This window comes from Pyrgilauda ruficollis, unplaced genomic scaffold (assembly GCF_017590135.1).
Source record: "Pyrgilauda ruficollis isolate IOZ18807 unplaced genomic scaffold, ASM1759013v1 scaffold22, whole genome shotgun sequence".
Lineage (NCBI taxonomy): Eukaryota > Metazoa > Chordata > Aves > Passeriformes > Passeridae > Pyrgilauda > Pyrgilauda ruficollis.
In genome coordinates this window covers 7,612,225-7,631,369 of record NW_024521428.1, presented here as the reverse complement: position 1 = coordinate 7,631,369, position 19,145 = coordinate 7,612,225, and the positions used below count along the sequence as shown (strand labels likewise).

The 19,145-nt window shown below is 36.9% G+C and overlaps 1 protein-coding gene across 1 annotated transcript; it reads left to right on the top strand.

The window, feature by feature from the left end:
* The first annotated feature begins 1,505 nt into the window (after positions 1 to 1,505).
* On the top strand, positions 1,506 to 18,038 carry CRLF2 (cytokine receptor like factor 2). The gene is made up of 8 exons (XM_041468538.1): positions 1,506 to 1,623; positions 7,721 to 7,832; positions 8,551 to 8,723; positions 10,237 to 10,376; positions 11,134 to 11,296; positions 13,289 to 13,403; positions 14,431 to 14,515; positions 15,710 to 18,038. The coding sequence occupies exons 1-8, from the start codon at positions 1,506 to 1,508 to the stop codon at positions 15,980 to 15,982; spliced, it is 1,179 nt and encodes a 392-aa protein (XP_041324472.1). The 3' UTR covers positions 15,983 to 18,038.
* Positions 18,039 to 19,145: the final 1,107 nt, after the last annotated feature.

The window sequence follows — 19,145 nt, the reverse complement described above, 5'->3', positions numbered from 1 at the left end:
CCTTGTTTGAGATGCAGTGTCTCAAAATCAAAATAATTATAATCCAGAAAGTATTTTAGATATCTTTCCTTTGCTGTCTTCCTCTATCCCTTCCCTCCTAACAATGAACTACCATAGGAGCTCTGAAGTCCAGTGTATTTTACCTGTGTGAAAAGCAGAAAGGGACAAATTTGGCTCCATCACACTCACATGTTCTCTAAGGACAGATAAGACTCATTTTGTGGAAGAAAAATGTGGTTTTAACCCAAAGGGCGGCATGTGGGGGTTGCCATGTCCTGAGGAACCAGAGGATTTTGTACCTTTGACTTTGTTTATCTCACTGACTTTTGCAATGCTAACTGTGGAAACCGTGAGTGATATTAACTTTCCATTAACTATCACCTACGACCTAGTTTAGTATTTTACGTTTGTGTTGCTTGTTACTTTAGTTCCAGGAATTAATGACTCCCTGGAGGAACTTGATCAAAGCAGGGACCAGACAGTTAACATAATACTGTATGTATGTCAGAGAGTTGTGCTGGGGTTTCCAAGAATTACTGAGATTTTAATGGGTATTTTTGGGACACACAGACTTTGATGATGTGACTAAGCTGAAAAAGGTCTCATTGGATAAACAGTTTTGTTGGGACTGTGAACATTTTAGGTAGGGATCTAGGAGGAATGAAAACAAGCCTAAAAAATATCATGGCAGCACTTCTGGGTGTATTCCCAGCCATCCATATGTAGTAGCAGAGATGCTCCTACTCTTGAGAAATTTGCAGCAAAATGTAGTTGAGGAGTATCAGGCAGCATGGTCTGTGTGTCCAGGGCACTTCACATGCACTATGACTGACTTGATCATCTGCCAAGAGAACCCCTGTGTGAGAAGAAGGTTACTGTGCATTTTCTGATGCCTCATCAATGTCTCTCAGTTTCTGAAGGGATGGTGCCAAGCTGGAGCCAGGCTGTTCTTGGGATGACAAGCAATAGGACAAGAGGCAATGGGCAGAAACTGATGCACAGAAAATTTCCGCCTGAATATGAGGAAGAGCTTTACTGTGCATGTGACTGCACGCTGGAACAGATGGTCCAGAGAGGGTGCTGAGTCCCTCTCACTAGAGATACTCAAGAACCACCTGACCACAATCCTGTGCCATGTGCACTGGAATGAGCCTGCCTGAGCAGTGAGACTGGAACAGATGACTGACCCACTGCAGTCCCTTCCAACCTTGCCTGTTCTGTGCCTCTGTGATTGATTCTGTGATTCTGTGTGGTCACACCTCTGCACAGCTGCCTTGTCCTGATTTGCATCAGGTCTGTGGTCTCCTCTGATTGATACAGCTGTGAGAAGACACAGCTGGGAAAAGAGACACATATTCTGATATTTTTTTTCATTGTATGAAGAAGGTCCTGCACTTCTGATTTGTTTGTAGCTATAGATAAGCCATTTTTTATTTCCTGTTGTCACTTCCTCCACTTCCCTCCAGCATCTGGTATAAAGTGATCAAATAGTAAATCCAGAGATTATGATTACTCATTTCTTCACAGTCTGTTGTGTCATTCCAACCATGAGACCCATCTTTCAAGCATATTCAATGATCTTCATACTAGGCAACATGGTGGCTTCTCAGTCACAGTCATCTGGTAAGTTGAAATCCCCATATATTTATTTAGAAATTGATATATCAGCTAGCAATGTTTCTGTGTATATTTTACCTCATGTGTTACAATATTCAGTGCTTTTTCTGATTAGAAGATTGAACCAAAAAAAAATTAATATCCAGCAGAAATAAAAGTGGTCTTCTAAAAACAGATTTCTATGAAAGTTTTCTAACAGAGTAGATTGCAGCCAAAAAAGACTAGCCTTCAATGAACAAAGAAGGATTAAACACATTCAAGGTAAGACTTCTGCACTTAGTACTCTGAAAGAATGAACACTATGGGAAAAGATCAGCAATACTTTGCTCCTGAGAAAGCATCAAGATAAAAATACTATTACACAGCAAAATTATTAAAGACCAGTTGTTTGGCTGCCTAAGAACATCTCTGTCTTAGGTATTTGTCTGCAATGCCATTACTTATAGCTTGCCAAAGACAAATGCATTATTACAGAAATCAAACGTAAAGCTCAACACCTACATCAAAAATCTAATCCTCACTCTAGTTAATTTCCCACAAGTTCCCTGTCATTCATTTTATAATGAAAAATAAATTCTTTAAAGTTATGATCTCATGCTATCAACCTATAAGTTACCTATATGTTCTGCCATACATATGGTAAATACCATTTTTGGCAATGCTACACCACCTGATTCCCCAGAGTTAATTGTCCCTGTGAGTCACTGGCTGTCCTGTGAGGGAAGGTGACTTCTCTGCCCTGAGATGACAATCACCTATAGCCATGCAGTGGTGATGACATGCCTTTTTGGAACAAAATTTGAAAATTAGAGCTGTGGTGCCTATTTTATGCAGTGTTGTGATGCCTGGCAATGGTCAGCAATCTTCTGGGAAAAACCCCAAAGCACTCAATTGGGTAGATTCTAAGAATTATGCTATAAGAATTATACCTTGTCTCAAAATGTCTATAAAAAACTTTCACTTGCTGGCTTTTTCCTCTTCTTGAAAAGATGTTTGCTATTCATTCTCTGCCCTATGTGTTCAATTCAGCAGCCTTGTATACAAATGGCACTTTCGCCTGCATTTGCTCCTATCAAAAAAACAAAACTGTCCTTCAGCAACATTAAGGGTAACTAAAGACTATAAGTTCAGATCTGGGTCTTGTTCTCCAGTAGTTTCTGTACAGTGTACTGCAATATGTGGAAGTTCAACATGTGGTTACTTATCAGGTTTCATCAGTGTAAGGAAATCAAAAGTGGTTTTTCTTCTTTGTTATGCATCAATGAGGTTGCAACTGTTCCAGTACATACATGTTTCATTCTGTTATCTTTGAAGATTGATATTCTGCCTCTCCCTTTCTTTTTTTAAATTTGTTCCGTGACATTTAGCCTTTTTGCGTGTTCCCTTTTAGTAGCATCTTTTCTCAGTGATAAACTTTGACAAATAGAAAGGAGATGGAATGTAATTGCTCATATTCTTTCTCACGGTTATATTTGCATAATTTTTTGCTCAAGCAAATGTTGGGGTTTTTTTTCCCTACAGAACTACTTTCTCCACACACTATAGTGGTATTTTCCACACTTCTCTGTCCTGAGAAGGACTAGGTGGCCAGCAGGGCCTGTGATGTTCAAGTCTTGTGCGGCACTTTACCAGTCCCTGTCTGGTTTTATGGAAGGTGTAGACTTGGATAATTCTCTGTGAAGCGCTTGCTCCAGGGCACTGGTATGTATCCTGCAGCACTGCAGCATGCTGCATACCTAGGTAGACCAGCAGGTCATCTTCAGACAGAAAGTTCTGCCACCTCTTTTAGCCCCTATTCATAACATTTTTGACCTTTTCATCTATCCATTATTATAACAGAAAGAATAATTATGAATGTGTTGTTGTGGTGTGTTGTATGCCTCCAGGATCACAATTAGAAGAAGGTTTTAAATATTTACAATTACTGTGGGAGAGCTGACATATCAGCTAGGAATGATCTATGATGTCACAGCTGAATTAAAACAAATTCCATCATAAATTAAGGGAGAGAAATGGTCTTCTCTATTCTCTTTCTCTTTCCACTAACAGAAGATACAAATGATTCTGCCTGCAGAAGTATAGGTGTATAATTGCTTAAAACCAGATACCTTTTCAGTTAATGACAAGGGAAACATCATCAAAAAGAAAAAATATATTTGAGATAAACTGTATATATCCTCAGAGGACTTGATGCCAATTTAAGCTAAACTTTAAAGAAACTCAGTTAGGTTATGCATGCCTTCATGCTGAAATTTAAATTATGCAAAATATACATGTTATAATTTGAAAAGATACATGCAAATACCTACTGCATATTTACAAAAAGCACAACTCATACTACATTCAAAAAGGCTTCACAACTCATGAAATTAGGAAGCACAGAAGAAAATTTCTCTGACTAGAGCTCTGAAAACAAAGTCTTTAATGATAAAAGATTGGTAAGATTCTGTCCTACATACCTACTTAATTATGTCGACACTGATTTCTTATGAATTTTTTTTAAATTGGAGTACAAGAAAGAATATGTATATATCATCAGATGGTTTACTATAATCTGTATTCCATTTCAATTAACTTTCTATTTCTTGTTAAAGAATTTAATAATGTATTTCCTTCCTTTTTAGTACACAAATAACTGCAGTTGTTGGAGTTTATACTTTTATTTTCAAATCCCAGGATTTTAATTCATTATATGTAGGGATATTTTGCAGAAAAAAAGTTCTGATTTAGATATATTTATTTATGTTGTTAAGTTGATACAATCTGACCAATCCTGCTGAAGTCAACTATTCAGAGTTAGGTCCATGAATAAATCACTGCAGGACTGGAGTCAAACTGATATTCTTTGCCATACAATAAATGTTCATCGCCAAACCTAAGATTTAGTCTTCACCTCTGAATTGCAGCCTCTAATAAGTAGTGCAGAGTAATAATATATTTGAAAAGATAGAGAGTAAAGAGTGTTGTTTAAGGTTCAGAATTAATTGGTGCCTTCCAACAGGCTAGTCAGTGTCCACTTTGTACTGCGTGGAAATGCCATGGGATTCCTCTGGTTGCCTTACTAGTATCCATCTCTAGAGCAGTCATACCTCAAATAACCCACTGAGAGTTTGGAGAGATCAAATTCCCTCTTGGAAGAATGCTATGGGATACAGGGCTTTAATGCTGGTGTCCTTTTCACATTGGTATTGAGGGAAAATGTGGCACCCTGAAAAAGGATTCCAGCAATTGACCTGCACAGACATGGAAGGGTGGCTTACAACTTTACCAGGTCTTTACTTCTCTGCTGGCAGGTTGTAGGATATATAGTCACAGGTTCAAGGAGATTCTATTCAAGCATAGATCACCTATTTAAGAGGCAAAATCAGTCTAAATTTTGTCACCACATTAATTGTCAGATGTGTAAAAAAAATTGGATGAGCAAGTTCTGTGTGCTCCCTCTCACAATTAATTAACCAGTGCTATCCCTCTTAATTCTAACAATTTCCCCAGAAAAAATAATTTGCAAAGAAAAAGAAAAAAAAGTAATTTATACTGTCCAATACGATAAAATGAATTTAGAAAGAATAAACATTATAATATTCAAAACTCATAGCATTGCAGTTTTTTCCTTTTTGAGCTATTTAAAACAAACTTTTCCTCTCCTTGCCTCTGTTACAGTGTTCTGTACTTATGTATTACAGTGTTCTGTATTTTTCATCCTTTTCCCTCTTCCTTCTTTTGTTCTGTACCTGCACAGCCCTTGTGACCAAATTGACTGAGCACCTCAGATCAACTGTGATGGAAAGAGACTTTCTATAAGGGGCATGTAGTGACAGGACAAGGGGTGATGGCCCTAAAATGAAAGAGTCTGGATTTAGATTAGATGTTAGAAAACATTCTTTACTGTAAGCGTTGTGAGGCACTGGAACAGGTTGCCCAGAGAAGCTGTGGGTGCCCCATCCCTGGAATTGTTCAAGGCCAGGTTGGATGGAGCTTTGAGCAGCCTGGTCTAGTGGAAGATTCAAAAACACACCCTACAAAGAACATTATGCTTTCTGTCGTTCTGTCCAAATATTGTACACATAGAAAGAGCATTGGAAATTAATTTTGAAATTAATTACTCTTGAAAATATGTAATTAAGAAAGTACTCTTCCTGTTCTTATTTTCATAATTGAAGCATGATCATTAGCAGTTCTTTCTCAAAGTGAAAATACAGGCAATCAGACTAATTATCTAAAAGTAGAAAGTATATATTTTGTAACTTCTAAGGGGAATGGAAAAGATTCATTATATAGTCATAAAAATTATCTCAGGACAGTTCAATATTCTCCATTCTAACATGTATAGGCTTTTTCATTATGTCAATTTTATTTAAGGATGGAGAACATGAACTTAATACACATTAAATATACATTAAACTAGTTTTATAGAAAATCTAAGTCCAAAAATTAAAGGATTTCAGTTGCACAATATATTTCACAGCACAACCATGCTAAAGTAGTCCATAAAAATTAAAATGTGTTAGTGCACTCACAGACCAAGAATCCACTGTTAGGCACTTTGCCTGCATATTCCTTAGTGGCTTTAGCAAAAGACAAGATAATCTCTCAGAGCTACAGAAGGGAATTACAAAGAGCTTGAAGTCTTATGAAAAATGATCTGTGTAGGTACTTTGTTGTAACAGAGGTAGAACTGGCTGGATAAACTCCACTTTATTACACCTTTTAAGGTTTTTCACTTCTGGTTTTGCCCCAGCATGTAACAAGATTTTCTCTTTGAGAAAACAAAACAAAACAAGCTTGCAGGCAGTAGGTAGGAGATGGAGGAGGTAGTTTCAAGTCCTTTTCTTGAATAAGAGCAGAATCGTTTTTCCACAGCTCAAGGAGTCACATAGCAGCAAACTGAAGGTACATCTACCCAGTATGTCCTGGATTTTTGTCATAACTGTCTTGAATGGTTATTTTACAACATAAATAAACCTCCACAAAAATGTTATAACTCCAATTAGAGTAGTCATAAAGCACCTAGACACAGATATAGGCATGAAAATAGGCAAAATGCTTACTTGAACCCATGTCTCACGTTCTTCGTGTTGATTACAAAGCAAAAGATAGCAAACATGAGAATAGTTATTCTTGATTACCATGAAATAATCAGAATGACTGGATATGATGAAAAGCCCATAAGAAATATTTTAAAATTTTAAACCCCTTCAAAAGTCCAGAGGAGCATAAAATGTATGCAGCAATCAAAGCTAAAATACTGTACTTCCTTTTAGACAGGAATATTCCAGCAAATAATTTTAGTGGTAGACATTCACAGCTGGAGAGAGAAGTCTGAAAATTTTACCTTCAAGTGGTTTCTTGATGATACATTTTCTTCCCCTTTATTCACTCAAGTAAACACAATTTCACATCTTATAGAATGCAAAATAAATCATATTTGAATAGAATGGATTTCTAATCCTTCTGCCTTCTTAATTTCTCAATTTCTTCAATGTCATGTTTATCTTCAGTGTCTGATTGTGGAATCCTGTGTCCCTAGCAAGAAGAGTAACAAGGAGATGATCGGAGAGGAAATAACATCTGCGTGCAGTCAGGGGACATTAAATGATGGTGCTTGTATTTAAGGTGGAATGGGCCAAAGATCAAACATGCAATACATCTACTTGTGCTGATCTGCTCTGTGTTCCTGTGGCTCTGCTTTTCTGGTGTTAGTTCCTGGTTTCTTGCAGCAAACATCTGACAGTTTACACAGATGTTCCCTACAGGGTTAGTTCCCAGTTTTCTTCAGCGGGTACTTTGGGGAAAGTTGTCCTCAAGGTGTACCCGTCATGCAGTGCAGGAACGTGGCCCAGTGAACTCTTTTTAGCCCCAGGACCAAGTCTCTCTCCCATGTCTCTGTGCATGCCTCCATTTCATTATTTTGAAATTCTAATTTCAACCTCTCTAAGTTATTTTACTCTATTTCCTTGTATTATGGATGTTCTTATGTCTTCTTATTTTATGTTCATCTGAGCCTATTGCATACACATCTTAGAAATACTGATTGCCTACAAGGTTAAGGGACACTTTTCATACTCGCTCCTGAAATCATAACATCCATAAATGTCCTGAGCAGGTGGGAAAGATGCCATCAACACCACAATAATCAACTTCAATAACGAGAAGATGCAGATCACATGGGCAACAAGAGAGCTTTTTCCCAATGAGAACGTGTCATTTTTTTACACGTGAGTATTGGCAGTGCCTATTCCTCTCTTGCTAAAGGATTTACTTAGGGAGAATGAAATATCCAAGTCCATTTGAGTCTTCTATGAACTAGAAATTCTTTTAACATTTCTTAATATCCAGCATGAAACTTGTTTATATTCACAACCTACAGAACTGTGCAAATCAATAAACCTGGTGAGTAATCAGTCACAACAGACATGATATGAAAGATTCGTCCCTCTTCTGTCATTGTCCCTGTTCTGTGCATTGCTGATGCTAATTACACTATTGAAAATGTTTTTTCCTACATATGTGTATATATTTTCCTTATTAACTGAGATCATTAATAACTAACAGAAGTGTAATATTTTGGTTAAAGACAGTCATAGTGCCTATCTTTTCTTTCTGGGTTGTATATGTGGAAGAACTTTTCACAGTACAGTCTTGAACACAGGGTCATGAGAGCATCTGTTTGAGCAAGTCATTCCCTTATTAGAAAACAACAGCATGAACAAAACTTGATTATTTCAGACTGCATCCAAACTCAGGGCTGGAAATTAGGTGAGGTTTGGGTGATGAATTCCCTCACACCACTATGAAATTTGTCACTTCAAGAAAAACCATGCTCAGACTTGCCTCAGTGTAGCATTAAAAAAAAAAAAAAAAAGCATTAAAAAAAATTAATTAAATTGTGCTAATTTTTAAGTTTTCCATTTACTAATATTATTTCATTTGCAGATTTGGTGAAGGCAAGAACAAAGTTTGGAAGCCATGTACCACCTATTTATTGGATCAAGATTATAATTCTGGATGCCTTTTTAAGACAGAAGGACCTACCCTCGCCATTTCTATCAGGAACAGCAACGGAAGTGAAGAGCTTTTTTCTAAAAATCTAAAATCTGATTTTTACAGTAAGTATGAAAAATCATAACTACTTTGGCAGATTTCCAGTTCTCTAAGTTTGAGAAGAAATCAGTTACATGGCATATAAAATGTTATAAGTGTGCACGTCAAAACAAAACTCCAGTTATTCCATGCAGTTTTTTGTTCCTTGTTGTAGCTACATAGGCTTGTGTGCAGCTGCAGATAAGTGAGATAACATAGGACAGTCAGACTTGTCCCAAAATACAATTTCAAAATCCAAACGAAAATACTAAATGTGTATATATATGGGTGTTCTTTATCTAATGCAGGCCTGCTGAGCAAGAAAATGAATAGTTTTTTGTCTTAGTGCTGACAGTGTGATATTTCTCATGCTTTCAACCTTCATTCTTTTGCCATCTTTCATGCAATGCCAGGCAGCAAACTGCTTCCTGTCAAAGATGCTGTCACAAAATCATCATTGATGCCAATAGAAATTAGCTGAGTGGCTATGGTACAGTCTGGCAGAGGAAAAGGGACATCCTACTAGTAGAGAGATGATGTTCCTGTTTTTATTAATTCTTTACTGTCCCCAAATACATATTTAACATCTAGGGTGAGATTAATTTATCAAAAACTTCTGGAATTTTGCATACCTACATCATTCAAAGAGGAGCAATTTTTTTTTTTTTTTTCTGATAGAAATCACACAGAATATATACAATGGAGAATTATCTGAAAAAATATATATTCCAAATTTATTAATAATGTCTTAGCAAAAGGGATTAATCACAAATCTGTCAAGGCATTGAACTTTGAGAATGCTTTTGTATCTCTGAATTTTGCCAATATCTGTTAAATTAAGGAAACTCAAATTTTCACTGTTAAACACCCACTGATAGCAAAATTAATTTCAAAAAGATTAGGTAACAAAGGACCTAAGTATCAGACTTTAAATCAGGAAGGCAGAACTTTCATAATACAAGAAGGCAACTAGAAGGATTGAGAAAGCAGGGAGCACTCTTTTTACCCCTGCATTTCTCACTGCTGAAAACTTACCAGCTGTGTAGGTCAAACCATAGAGTTGTTTTCAGACCCTCTGGAAACAGTGAGGGCCAGATTCAGTTGTGCATAGAAAGGAATCCAGGGCTTTTGTAGATGCCCCACCATGTCCCACATAGCCTCCAGCACTGCAAAATTCTGTCTTGGAGGTTCTGTGGTAGTGAATTTGTCACTTCATTTCCCATGAGGAAGCTTGTTTCTTTGTCTGGATTGCAGGGAGTGTGAGGAGACTGAAGTCCTTTCCTTGAGTAGCTACAATAGGCTCCTGATGTGAGACAGTTACTGCCTTTGAATGTGGTGCCTCAAATGGCAAAGTGTCATGGTCTCAAGCTCCACTTTGATGTTTAATAGAGAGGTCAGCTGCAAAAGCAAAACCTCCAAGAAGAAAGTCCACCTTCTTCTCTTACTACTCTGTGAAATATTGAGCCAAGGAAGGAAAAAAATATTTTATCTGTAAAGTGCATTTGAGGGTGCTACAGCAAAATTTGTTTCTCTTCTCAGTAAAGCCCAGTCCACCAGAAAATGTGACCTTCTTCTGGGAAGAGGACACTGTTACTGTAAGCTGTAATAAACCAGAGAGAAATGCATGGTGCTTGAGATTTGAGCTGCAATACAAAAGCAAGTTTGACAAGGAGTGGCAAGTGAGTTGTATGTCACATTTTAATCAACATTGAAAGCAGTAGACATCACATTTTTATTCAACACTAGTAGGAGTTTGAAGTAGCATTTCCATAGAATACAAAATATAGTTGTTTCCAAATTTTCTCCCATCCTATATTTTCAAATATATCTGCTAGCAGAAAACATCTAGATTTTTAGAACCCTGGGTTTCTACCATGCCAGAAATAATTTATAAGTTAAAGGCAGCTCCCACCCTAAGAGCTGTGAGCAATCTAAGGAAAAGGCATACATTTAGAATAGAGGAGTTTGGAAAGATAGGATCAGAAAAGAGATTAGGGGAAAGAAGAGAGAAAAAAAAGAAAAACTAATGTAACAGTATATAAAAAAAGAAATTACACAGGATTCCTATTTATTCTATAATTAGCTGTTAAGTATTTCCAAATATTATTTCATTAACTTAAACCTTTCCATTCTCAAATATAACTTGAAGATATTTTGTGGATTGGAGTGTCTTTGTATATTGTAAATATGCAACTGTAATGTAGTCACAACTACATTACTACTACAACTTCAACTCAATACCATACAACAAGGAATGGATATGACTAGTCAAAAGTAAATCAGGAAACAGAATTCCTCAAAACTCGGAGAAGGTAACATTTGTTTGAGGTTTTGGATTGGCCTGTTCCTTGTCCTAGTTGTGATCATGACTGAGTGCAGCATTTTGAAGCACTGTCTTGAAAACCAGAATTGACAACGATAAACCTTCTTTCCCAGTCCAGAACTTCTAAGTGCTGCAGTGTTGGAGAGCAAGGCTTTGATCCAAGGAAGTGCTACTCTTTCCGGGTCAGGCTGAGGAGGCTGGTACCATACTGCAACATAGTTAAATACAGCAGTGACTGGGCAGCTGAAACATTTTGGATGAATGGCACATTATTAGGTAACAGCTAATATATATATATGTATGTATATATAGTCTAAGTGTAAAATAAGAAGGGGTGACTGCAAAAGAAGCTGAGGACATGCAGCAAATGAATGTTGCACTACTGTTCTCCATTTTGTGTTATCAAAGAAAGTTCATGTGAATGTTTAATTGAGCCTGTTTAATTTAACTCTGTCTGCTTTTTTCCTGATGGCCCCTGAAGCTACCAATTAATGTCATAATCAGTAAAGTTAAGAGTGTTATTATTTGTATTATGATAGCACTGAGGATCCCCCAGTGATAGTGATGTAATGCATGAGGACTCTGTGGGTGTGTGTGTTGAAGGGGGGGTGCCCGTATATGATATTTGGACATCAAATATGAACTTTAAGAAAATCCCTAATGTCCAGTTTTGAAGGCAGTTTGTTTTGCAAGTACATCCAGTTGAACTACAGGACCACAGGTCACAGAAGTCTGATGCTCAAGGGTGCTGGATTGATCAAAACGAGGAGGATAGAGGAAAAGAGATTGAAGGGAAGCAAAGCCAGTATCAGCACTGATTTCCTACCAGACAGTTGCATTTAACTGAGGGTGACTGACATGAATTAGATTGTCAATGTAAACAGTATTCCTACTGCTTATCAAAAACAAACCCCAGATTTTCTGTAGGAACAAAAACATTGTGCACCATACCAACACATTTATAGCACAAACTGCCACCCACTAGACTTCATCAGAATTATGAAGCCCTCAGTTGTTTGGTGTAATAAGATTTGTGTTCTCTAAAATGCAATGGGCTATTAAGCTCACTGGAAGACAAACCTAGCTGGGGTGAAATCCTGTACCATGGGTAGCTTGTACACATGGCCACAGACCTACAGAGAAGACCCTTCCCCTATGCAAACTGAGAACCTGCAAGCACATCCTCAGGTGTGGCTGGCAAATGCCCTTATGAAATAAGGACAATGTTTTCCTCTGCACCTCTGAGAGCAGACAATTCAACAGCCTTACCTGAACCATTTGACCAGAGGCTGTCAGCAGGTACCTGCAAGGAAGGACATCACAGAGGAGACAGTCTAAGTGGTTGAGAGATTCTGTGTGCCCTTGAATCAGAAGTGACATTGACACAGCTCCTTCACTGGGGCAAGCAGTTTTCTTCAGGACTTTAATGAGCTATTTACTCCAAATCTATAATCAGACGAAGCCATGAAGCTTCAAGAAATTAATAAACTCTGAAGACCTCACTTAGCACAGGGGGTCACAATTTTACTTGTGGTTACCTGGCAGCTAAACACAGCAAGGAGGTGGAACAGTCTGGAGAGTTGCTTCTGTATGAATAATCATCCAGGGTTTTGGCCTCTCTGTGGAGACCAGAAGGCCAGTAGTAGGAGGGAGAAGTTTGAGGTGGCATTACAAAAGCTGCAGGAAGAACACTGAGAATGCAGAAAAATGCACAAATTCATTAGTTTTATATAGTTGCATGTATATAAGGTGTTAGACTGCCACTAGTTACTTTCTGGGTATCAACTCCTGTGATTTTCTGGCTCTTTGTTTGCTGGGATTGTTTATTTGTTTTTTGTTGGGAGCTAAGACATTTGGGCTATGTGTAAACTTGCATTTGCAGCTTTAGTGATTGTAAGTAGGTGTCTGTAATACAGATCTAAGCACAAAGTTGCTTTATCACTGTTAATGCAATGTGATGAAGGTGAGTAGAAATACTTGATTCATTCATAATTCATCTGCCTATAAGCCCTCTCTGCTGTCCTGTACTAGGTCAATTTAGATAAATAAAAGCACAATCTCATTTTGTTGCAAGGTTTGGGGAAGCAGAGTTTTTCTTTTCCGTCTCAATTGAAAAATTAAACTTGTCTTATTTGTCCTTAAAAACATTTCTGGTTTTGTTTGTTTTTTTTCTTTTTCAAGAAAAGTCAACATTTTTGCATGATTAGGAGCATTTTCTGTTAAAGCAAAAAATTTTTTTTGAGATATTCTTTTTGTGATTATTCTTAGATTCATGTGATGATGATATAACTCCTCAGTCAAAGACAGTAATTATTTTAAGTTGTTCGCTGGCAGTACTCTTAATGATGCTTATCCTCCTGATCCTTCTGTGTAAATGGCAGAGGTAAATATAGTTTTATTGGTTACTACTAAATAACTATGTTGTGAAAATAGAGCTGTCATTCTGGATGAAGCCTCTTTTGATGAAAATTCTTATGAGGAAAATTAAGTCATGGTGAAGATGTAGAAGTCAGCAGCTTAATCACTGTTTGAGGAATAATACATCCTGGCCTTCCAAATACCCAGGTCTTTCATTTACAAAATTGGAACAATTCTGGTAAAAGACAATGTTTCAGGATAAAATTCTGTCTCTTCCACTTAATTTCTTCTCTTTTTAAGAAATTTAGTTAAATTCTGAGAAGCCGATTTTACTAGCTACTTCTGAAAGGACATTATTTTGTTCAACCTTCATCAATCAATCAAAATGTCTGTTTGTAGTAGGATAAAGTAAACTTGAGTGCATTTAACTTTAATAAGACTGTATCATTATTTAGATTGGCAGTTGAATAATGCTGTTCATGTTTAAAATTCACAATTTAAAAAAACCCCAAACAACTCCCAAGCCCAAAAAGGCCCCAGATTTTGGCTTTTTTGGTGGAAAAAAAAGCACCAAAAATGACATATTTTCAGAGATTAACATTTGTGACTCTAATTACCCTTTTAGTTCATATATTAAGTTTTTTCTCCTGAACTGCTATGGTTCACATTTATGTTTGTGTCCACTAACTCAGCCAATACAGCTGGTTGCTACACCATCTTCCCTGTCTAGGGGAAGGTAACCAGAGAATGCAAGCTCTGACTACTGCATCGAGCAGAATGGCACGTGCTGAATAACTGCAAGTTTGTGTAAAGTCTGAATTTTGCTAGACTGGGATTGGGTTGAAAATGTATCAAAAAAGTCTCTTAGCCTGATGGTGTTATCAGACTGTTATAACTGCTTTTTTACTTTAGAACACATTTAAAAGATATCAAAAACAGAGTACAGTCATGTAAAATATATTTGTGGGTACAGAACTGTGCTGAAAGAGATTTTTGTATGAATAACTGTGCTATAACAAAACATTTATTTGTATTTTTTTTCCTTTTTGCAGGGTTCAGATGTCAGTCCTGCCTGCTATACCAGACCCAAAATACCCATTTGCTGATCTCTTTAATGATCATAATGGAAACTTACAGGTAAAAATCACCTTAGCTGAGCTGCAAACTCCAAAATGTTGAGAAAATTTGAAGGTAGCTACTGATTCTTGCTCTGCACAGACATTACTACAAGGAGTCTCTGACCCAAGATAAAAGCCTCAAAACCCTTCTCCTTGTGCAGCATCACCAAGAGGATCCATGGAGCAGAAGCTCATAAAATCCGTGCAGTGCTGCTTTGGGACTGTGAAAAGACACTTGCTACAGAGACAGAGAAACTACTGGAGACGAATTTCAGGGTGTTGAGAGGAACAATATCCACTGAAATGACATTGTGGTGTTTGCATCCTTTCCTGCAGATGATAGGTCAGGGAGCTTTCTTCCACCTGATCTTGTGCTTTATGTTTGTGAAGTGCTGGCACAGTGATGGCACTCACACCTTTGGAGGTTCAGTCACAATAGGAAACATCCAGCCTTAGCCATAGCATGTTCACAAAACCTTTAAACACAGAATATCTATCAAATTAATAGATTACAGTTCTTACTTTTGTTTTCTTAATACTTCTTATGAGTCCCTGACATCACATATGTGGTGTGGTTTTCTGTGTTAGTTGTACTAGTGTTTACCTTAATTGCCAGTAAGTTTTCTCTAAAGGGGAAACATAAATATTTATGGTTAAATATTTATGTTTTCAAATCCAGTGGAATCAAAAACCAGTAATAATTTTTCAGTGACAAGCTGAAAACTTTTTATATAAAAATAGCTTTAAACTCAAAGTGAAGAAAAAAGATACAAATTCAAATTAGTACTGAAGGATTAATACAGATATGCTATGTTGCCTAAAACTTCATCTGAATTGAGTCTTAATTTAGATTAAGTTAGTGCTTGGGTCAAAGAAATCATGAGTTTATTAAAGAGGAACACCAGATATTTTATACAGCCAAGGTTTTCTAAGGGCCCTAATTAAATACAAAAATGTATTTTATGTGGTCTCAAGAATATAAGTAGGAGTTTGTATGCAGTTCTGGAATCCTATCTGCTTTCCTGCCATTCTGTCTTTCTTCTGTCCTGCTATTTCATGTCCTGCTTCTCTACATTGCTTCCATTTCATCTTCTCCATTGTGGCCTATCCTGGAAATATGCCAATATGAACGCTGGTAACTGGTATCTTTACAACCAGGTTTCTTTTGACAGATAACTCATCTCTGCCAACATTAACATTTTAATTTTTCTAGGAATGGCTAGACAAAAATGACCACGTGGTGTTGCAAACCAAGCTGGAATATGAAGAACCAGAGTCCATCACTGAGGCAGAAAGCCAGCAAGAAGATGGGAAGAACAGTGACAAACAGGGGCCTTTGGAAAAAATCTTCACTTTTTCAGGAGCAGCTGAAAATAATGATGGCAAAGCAGCTGAGACTGCCTGCCTGATACCAGCACCCAACACTACAGCTCCTTTTGCTGGCTTCCATATTTTAATGAACGACGACATGTATGTGATGTTATAAAAGCTGCATAATGCAGAAGGTGGTAGGAAATTCCATAAAAATCCTGATGAGTTTGGGAGAGTGACTGAATAGAAAAGGTCATTGTGATAAGATTCACATCAAGAAAGACACTGGGCTGTGTTTTTAGATCTGTGCTTTCCCAACAGCTACGATCTCTTGGGCAGACTCAAGTGTTTGAAACAAACTCCTGATAATTTACAGAGTCAGGAATTGTTCTTCTAATTGGGGTTTACCCTAAGGCCCATTTTCCTTCTGTGGACAGGGGAGCACAGGAGCTCCTCCATAATATATGTCAGCAGAGCTGAGATTTAATCCTTCTGCTTATGGAGTGTGTAGAGCAGGGCAAACACCATTGTTCTTCCCAAATGAAGAGAGAAAATAAAGAGGTTTTGCTGTCTCATGTAAAGAGATTTTTGTTGCCTAACTTTGCATTTCGTTGCATGCCTTAAAGGTTTTATAGAGAAGGAATAAGGTCCACTTCTAAGAAGAGATGAGCAAGGATGTACAGTATCGAATCACATTTTAGCCTGCAGTCACTTCAGTGTAGGCAGCTTCCTCCAGAAAAGCAGGGCTTCAAGTGTTTCCTCAGAAGGTCATGTCCCCTTTGTCTTACAGTTTTTGAATAGTCAGCATTTACAACCTTTATTTTAGAATGCTGAAGTTCATTTTGGACAGTATTTATGTTTAACTGAGTTACACTTATTTGAAACGGGGGTTTAGTGCAATCAGCACTTGTAGACACAAATTAGGACTTCTTCTTCATATTGCTTATACTAGTCTCATTTTTCTTCAGAAAATGGGGAGTTTGGGGTTTTTAACAAGTTTAAAACATAAGTTTAGAACAATATTTTAAAGTTTTCTAAACATATCTTTTAAAGTATGTTTAATTTCAAATTTAAAGTGTAATCAATACTCAGCAATCAGACTTGACAAAAAAATCTTGATTATTCTGAGTTTCTCCATATCACTTATGTTACATGCTATTTGAAAGTAAATTTTGTAACAAAAAATTAAGTGTTAAAACTGTCTATCATCTGGATAAGCAGATATAGTGTAATTATATGCTGAATTAGCTAGTTATTCCTTGCATGTCAGTCATTAAATGGCTTTATGAGTTGACTAAGCCTTGCCAATCACATACTTTCATTATGCAAACACTCTAATTTATTGTGCAAATTGGAAATTACACATATCAGAAAATTACAGAGATTAGTAAATAATTTTAATTCAGTGCTTTAAAAACTTCCATTCCAGATCTTTTCAAGAATAGTAAATAATAATATGGATCATAAAGAGTCAAGGTCTTTGTCTAGGTGTTACGGTTTGTTTTATAAAAAAAAAAATACAGACATTTACTGGCCAGTAAGTGGGAAACTTAATTGGAAGGACAGTTCATCTACATTCCCCAAGCTTTTTTTGACATTGTCACAGATGTGACTGTTCACTAACAAGATTAACGTGCTAACAAAGGATTTTCCATAATCCTGAAAACAAGTTTGCCCTGTATGTAAGTTTGAGGGGTGCTCTTTGTACACTGCCCACTTCTGGAAATTTTTGTGAAAGGTAACCATGAAAAGTTTCAATAGCACTTTAAGAATGCATTGAATTTTAAGCTAATTCAAGCTCTGTAAAATTTGATGAGCAGAAACTATCTCAGCTCAGCTCTTTGTACATGATATAAATTGTCATTTTTGCATTAGAACCAAAGAAGTTATAGTGAATTACAACAGATAAGAACCTGCTCCAGTAATGATTCTATGAATAAAGAAGGAAGTAAAGCACAGAATATATTGTTTAGTTGCTTCCTCTTCAACCCACATCATATGATTGCCTGCAAAGCTAGCTACTTCAATTAAACCACTTTCTGTTGCATAACTCCCTGTCTGTCTGCATTCAAAATGTTTTAGTACATTTTCCTGAAATATTACTCTGCAAAAAAATAGAGGAGAACATTATGTTGAATTGCTCTGTTTCACCAGCTGTCCTGAAATGTTATAATCATGTAAGTTTTTAGTACACACTATATATCATATTGTGTTTTATAGATAGAAAGGGTTTTTTTGTGCATGTATGCAACCACATGGACATTGTATATAACATATTGGAAATAAAACAAATAAAACACCCACATACCTCAAATATTTATTTTAAAAATGTTGCCCAAGAAGGAAATAAAACATAGGGAATTATTTGCATTCAACAAAAGCTCCCTTCCCAACACTTAGAAACTCTACAATAATGTCTACAGAGTGATTAAACACACAATTTGAGGAACAGGAAAGGTCTTGCCCCAGGTGCTGATGATGATTCTATCAAACACGGTAGAAGAAGACACATGCCAGATTAACCATGCCCACTGTTAGAGGGTACTGGAGGCTTCCCTAACCACCCCTTGCCATCTGCCATTTTCTACCATTTTGCCATCACTGTTTCTCCTCTCCTCTCCTCTCCTCTCCTCTCCTCTCCTCTCCTCTCCTCTCCCTTCCCATTTCCTGGATGCTCACACAAATATGCATTCCATCTCCCAGAGCAGACTTCCACAAATTAGCAAATTAAACAGCCAGACAGGAAAAGGCCTGTTCAGTTCCCCACAGAGAAAATAAGTGTACCCAGTAATGTTCACATCTTCATTCTTATTTATTCAAAACTTGTCATGTTCTTCAAAGGCAAGAGTCCCTCAGATGCTATATCTTGTTCCCTCATTATAATCCAAAGGAAGGGAATGGGTTCGTGTGGTAGTCCAGACTAATTGAACAGCATTTTCTCAACAGTGGAAGAAACATAATGTATATTTCTTCCTCATGCAATTTATGTGCTAGCTACAGCAGTACCAGGCCAATTTATATTGATAAATTGAATATCTCTATTGTTTGCTTTGTTTTTCATGTCTGATTTTCAGTGAGAGGAAGAATAGGAGGAAATAATGCTTTTGCTAGAACAAGTAACAGAACTTACTGAAGCCAGTCTTCTACAATACTTTTTTTTTTTTGCCATTGTTTTTTTAACAATTGTGCTTTTAAATTTATTTGGAAGTAAGCTTTGCTCAACTATCAAATGCATAATTTTGACCAAAAAAAGGTTGCTTCTTTTGCAATAAACCTAGAATCTTAGAGTGTATTTGACAAAGCTTTCAACCATTCTTGCTTTTTTTTTTTTTTTTTTG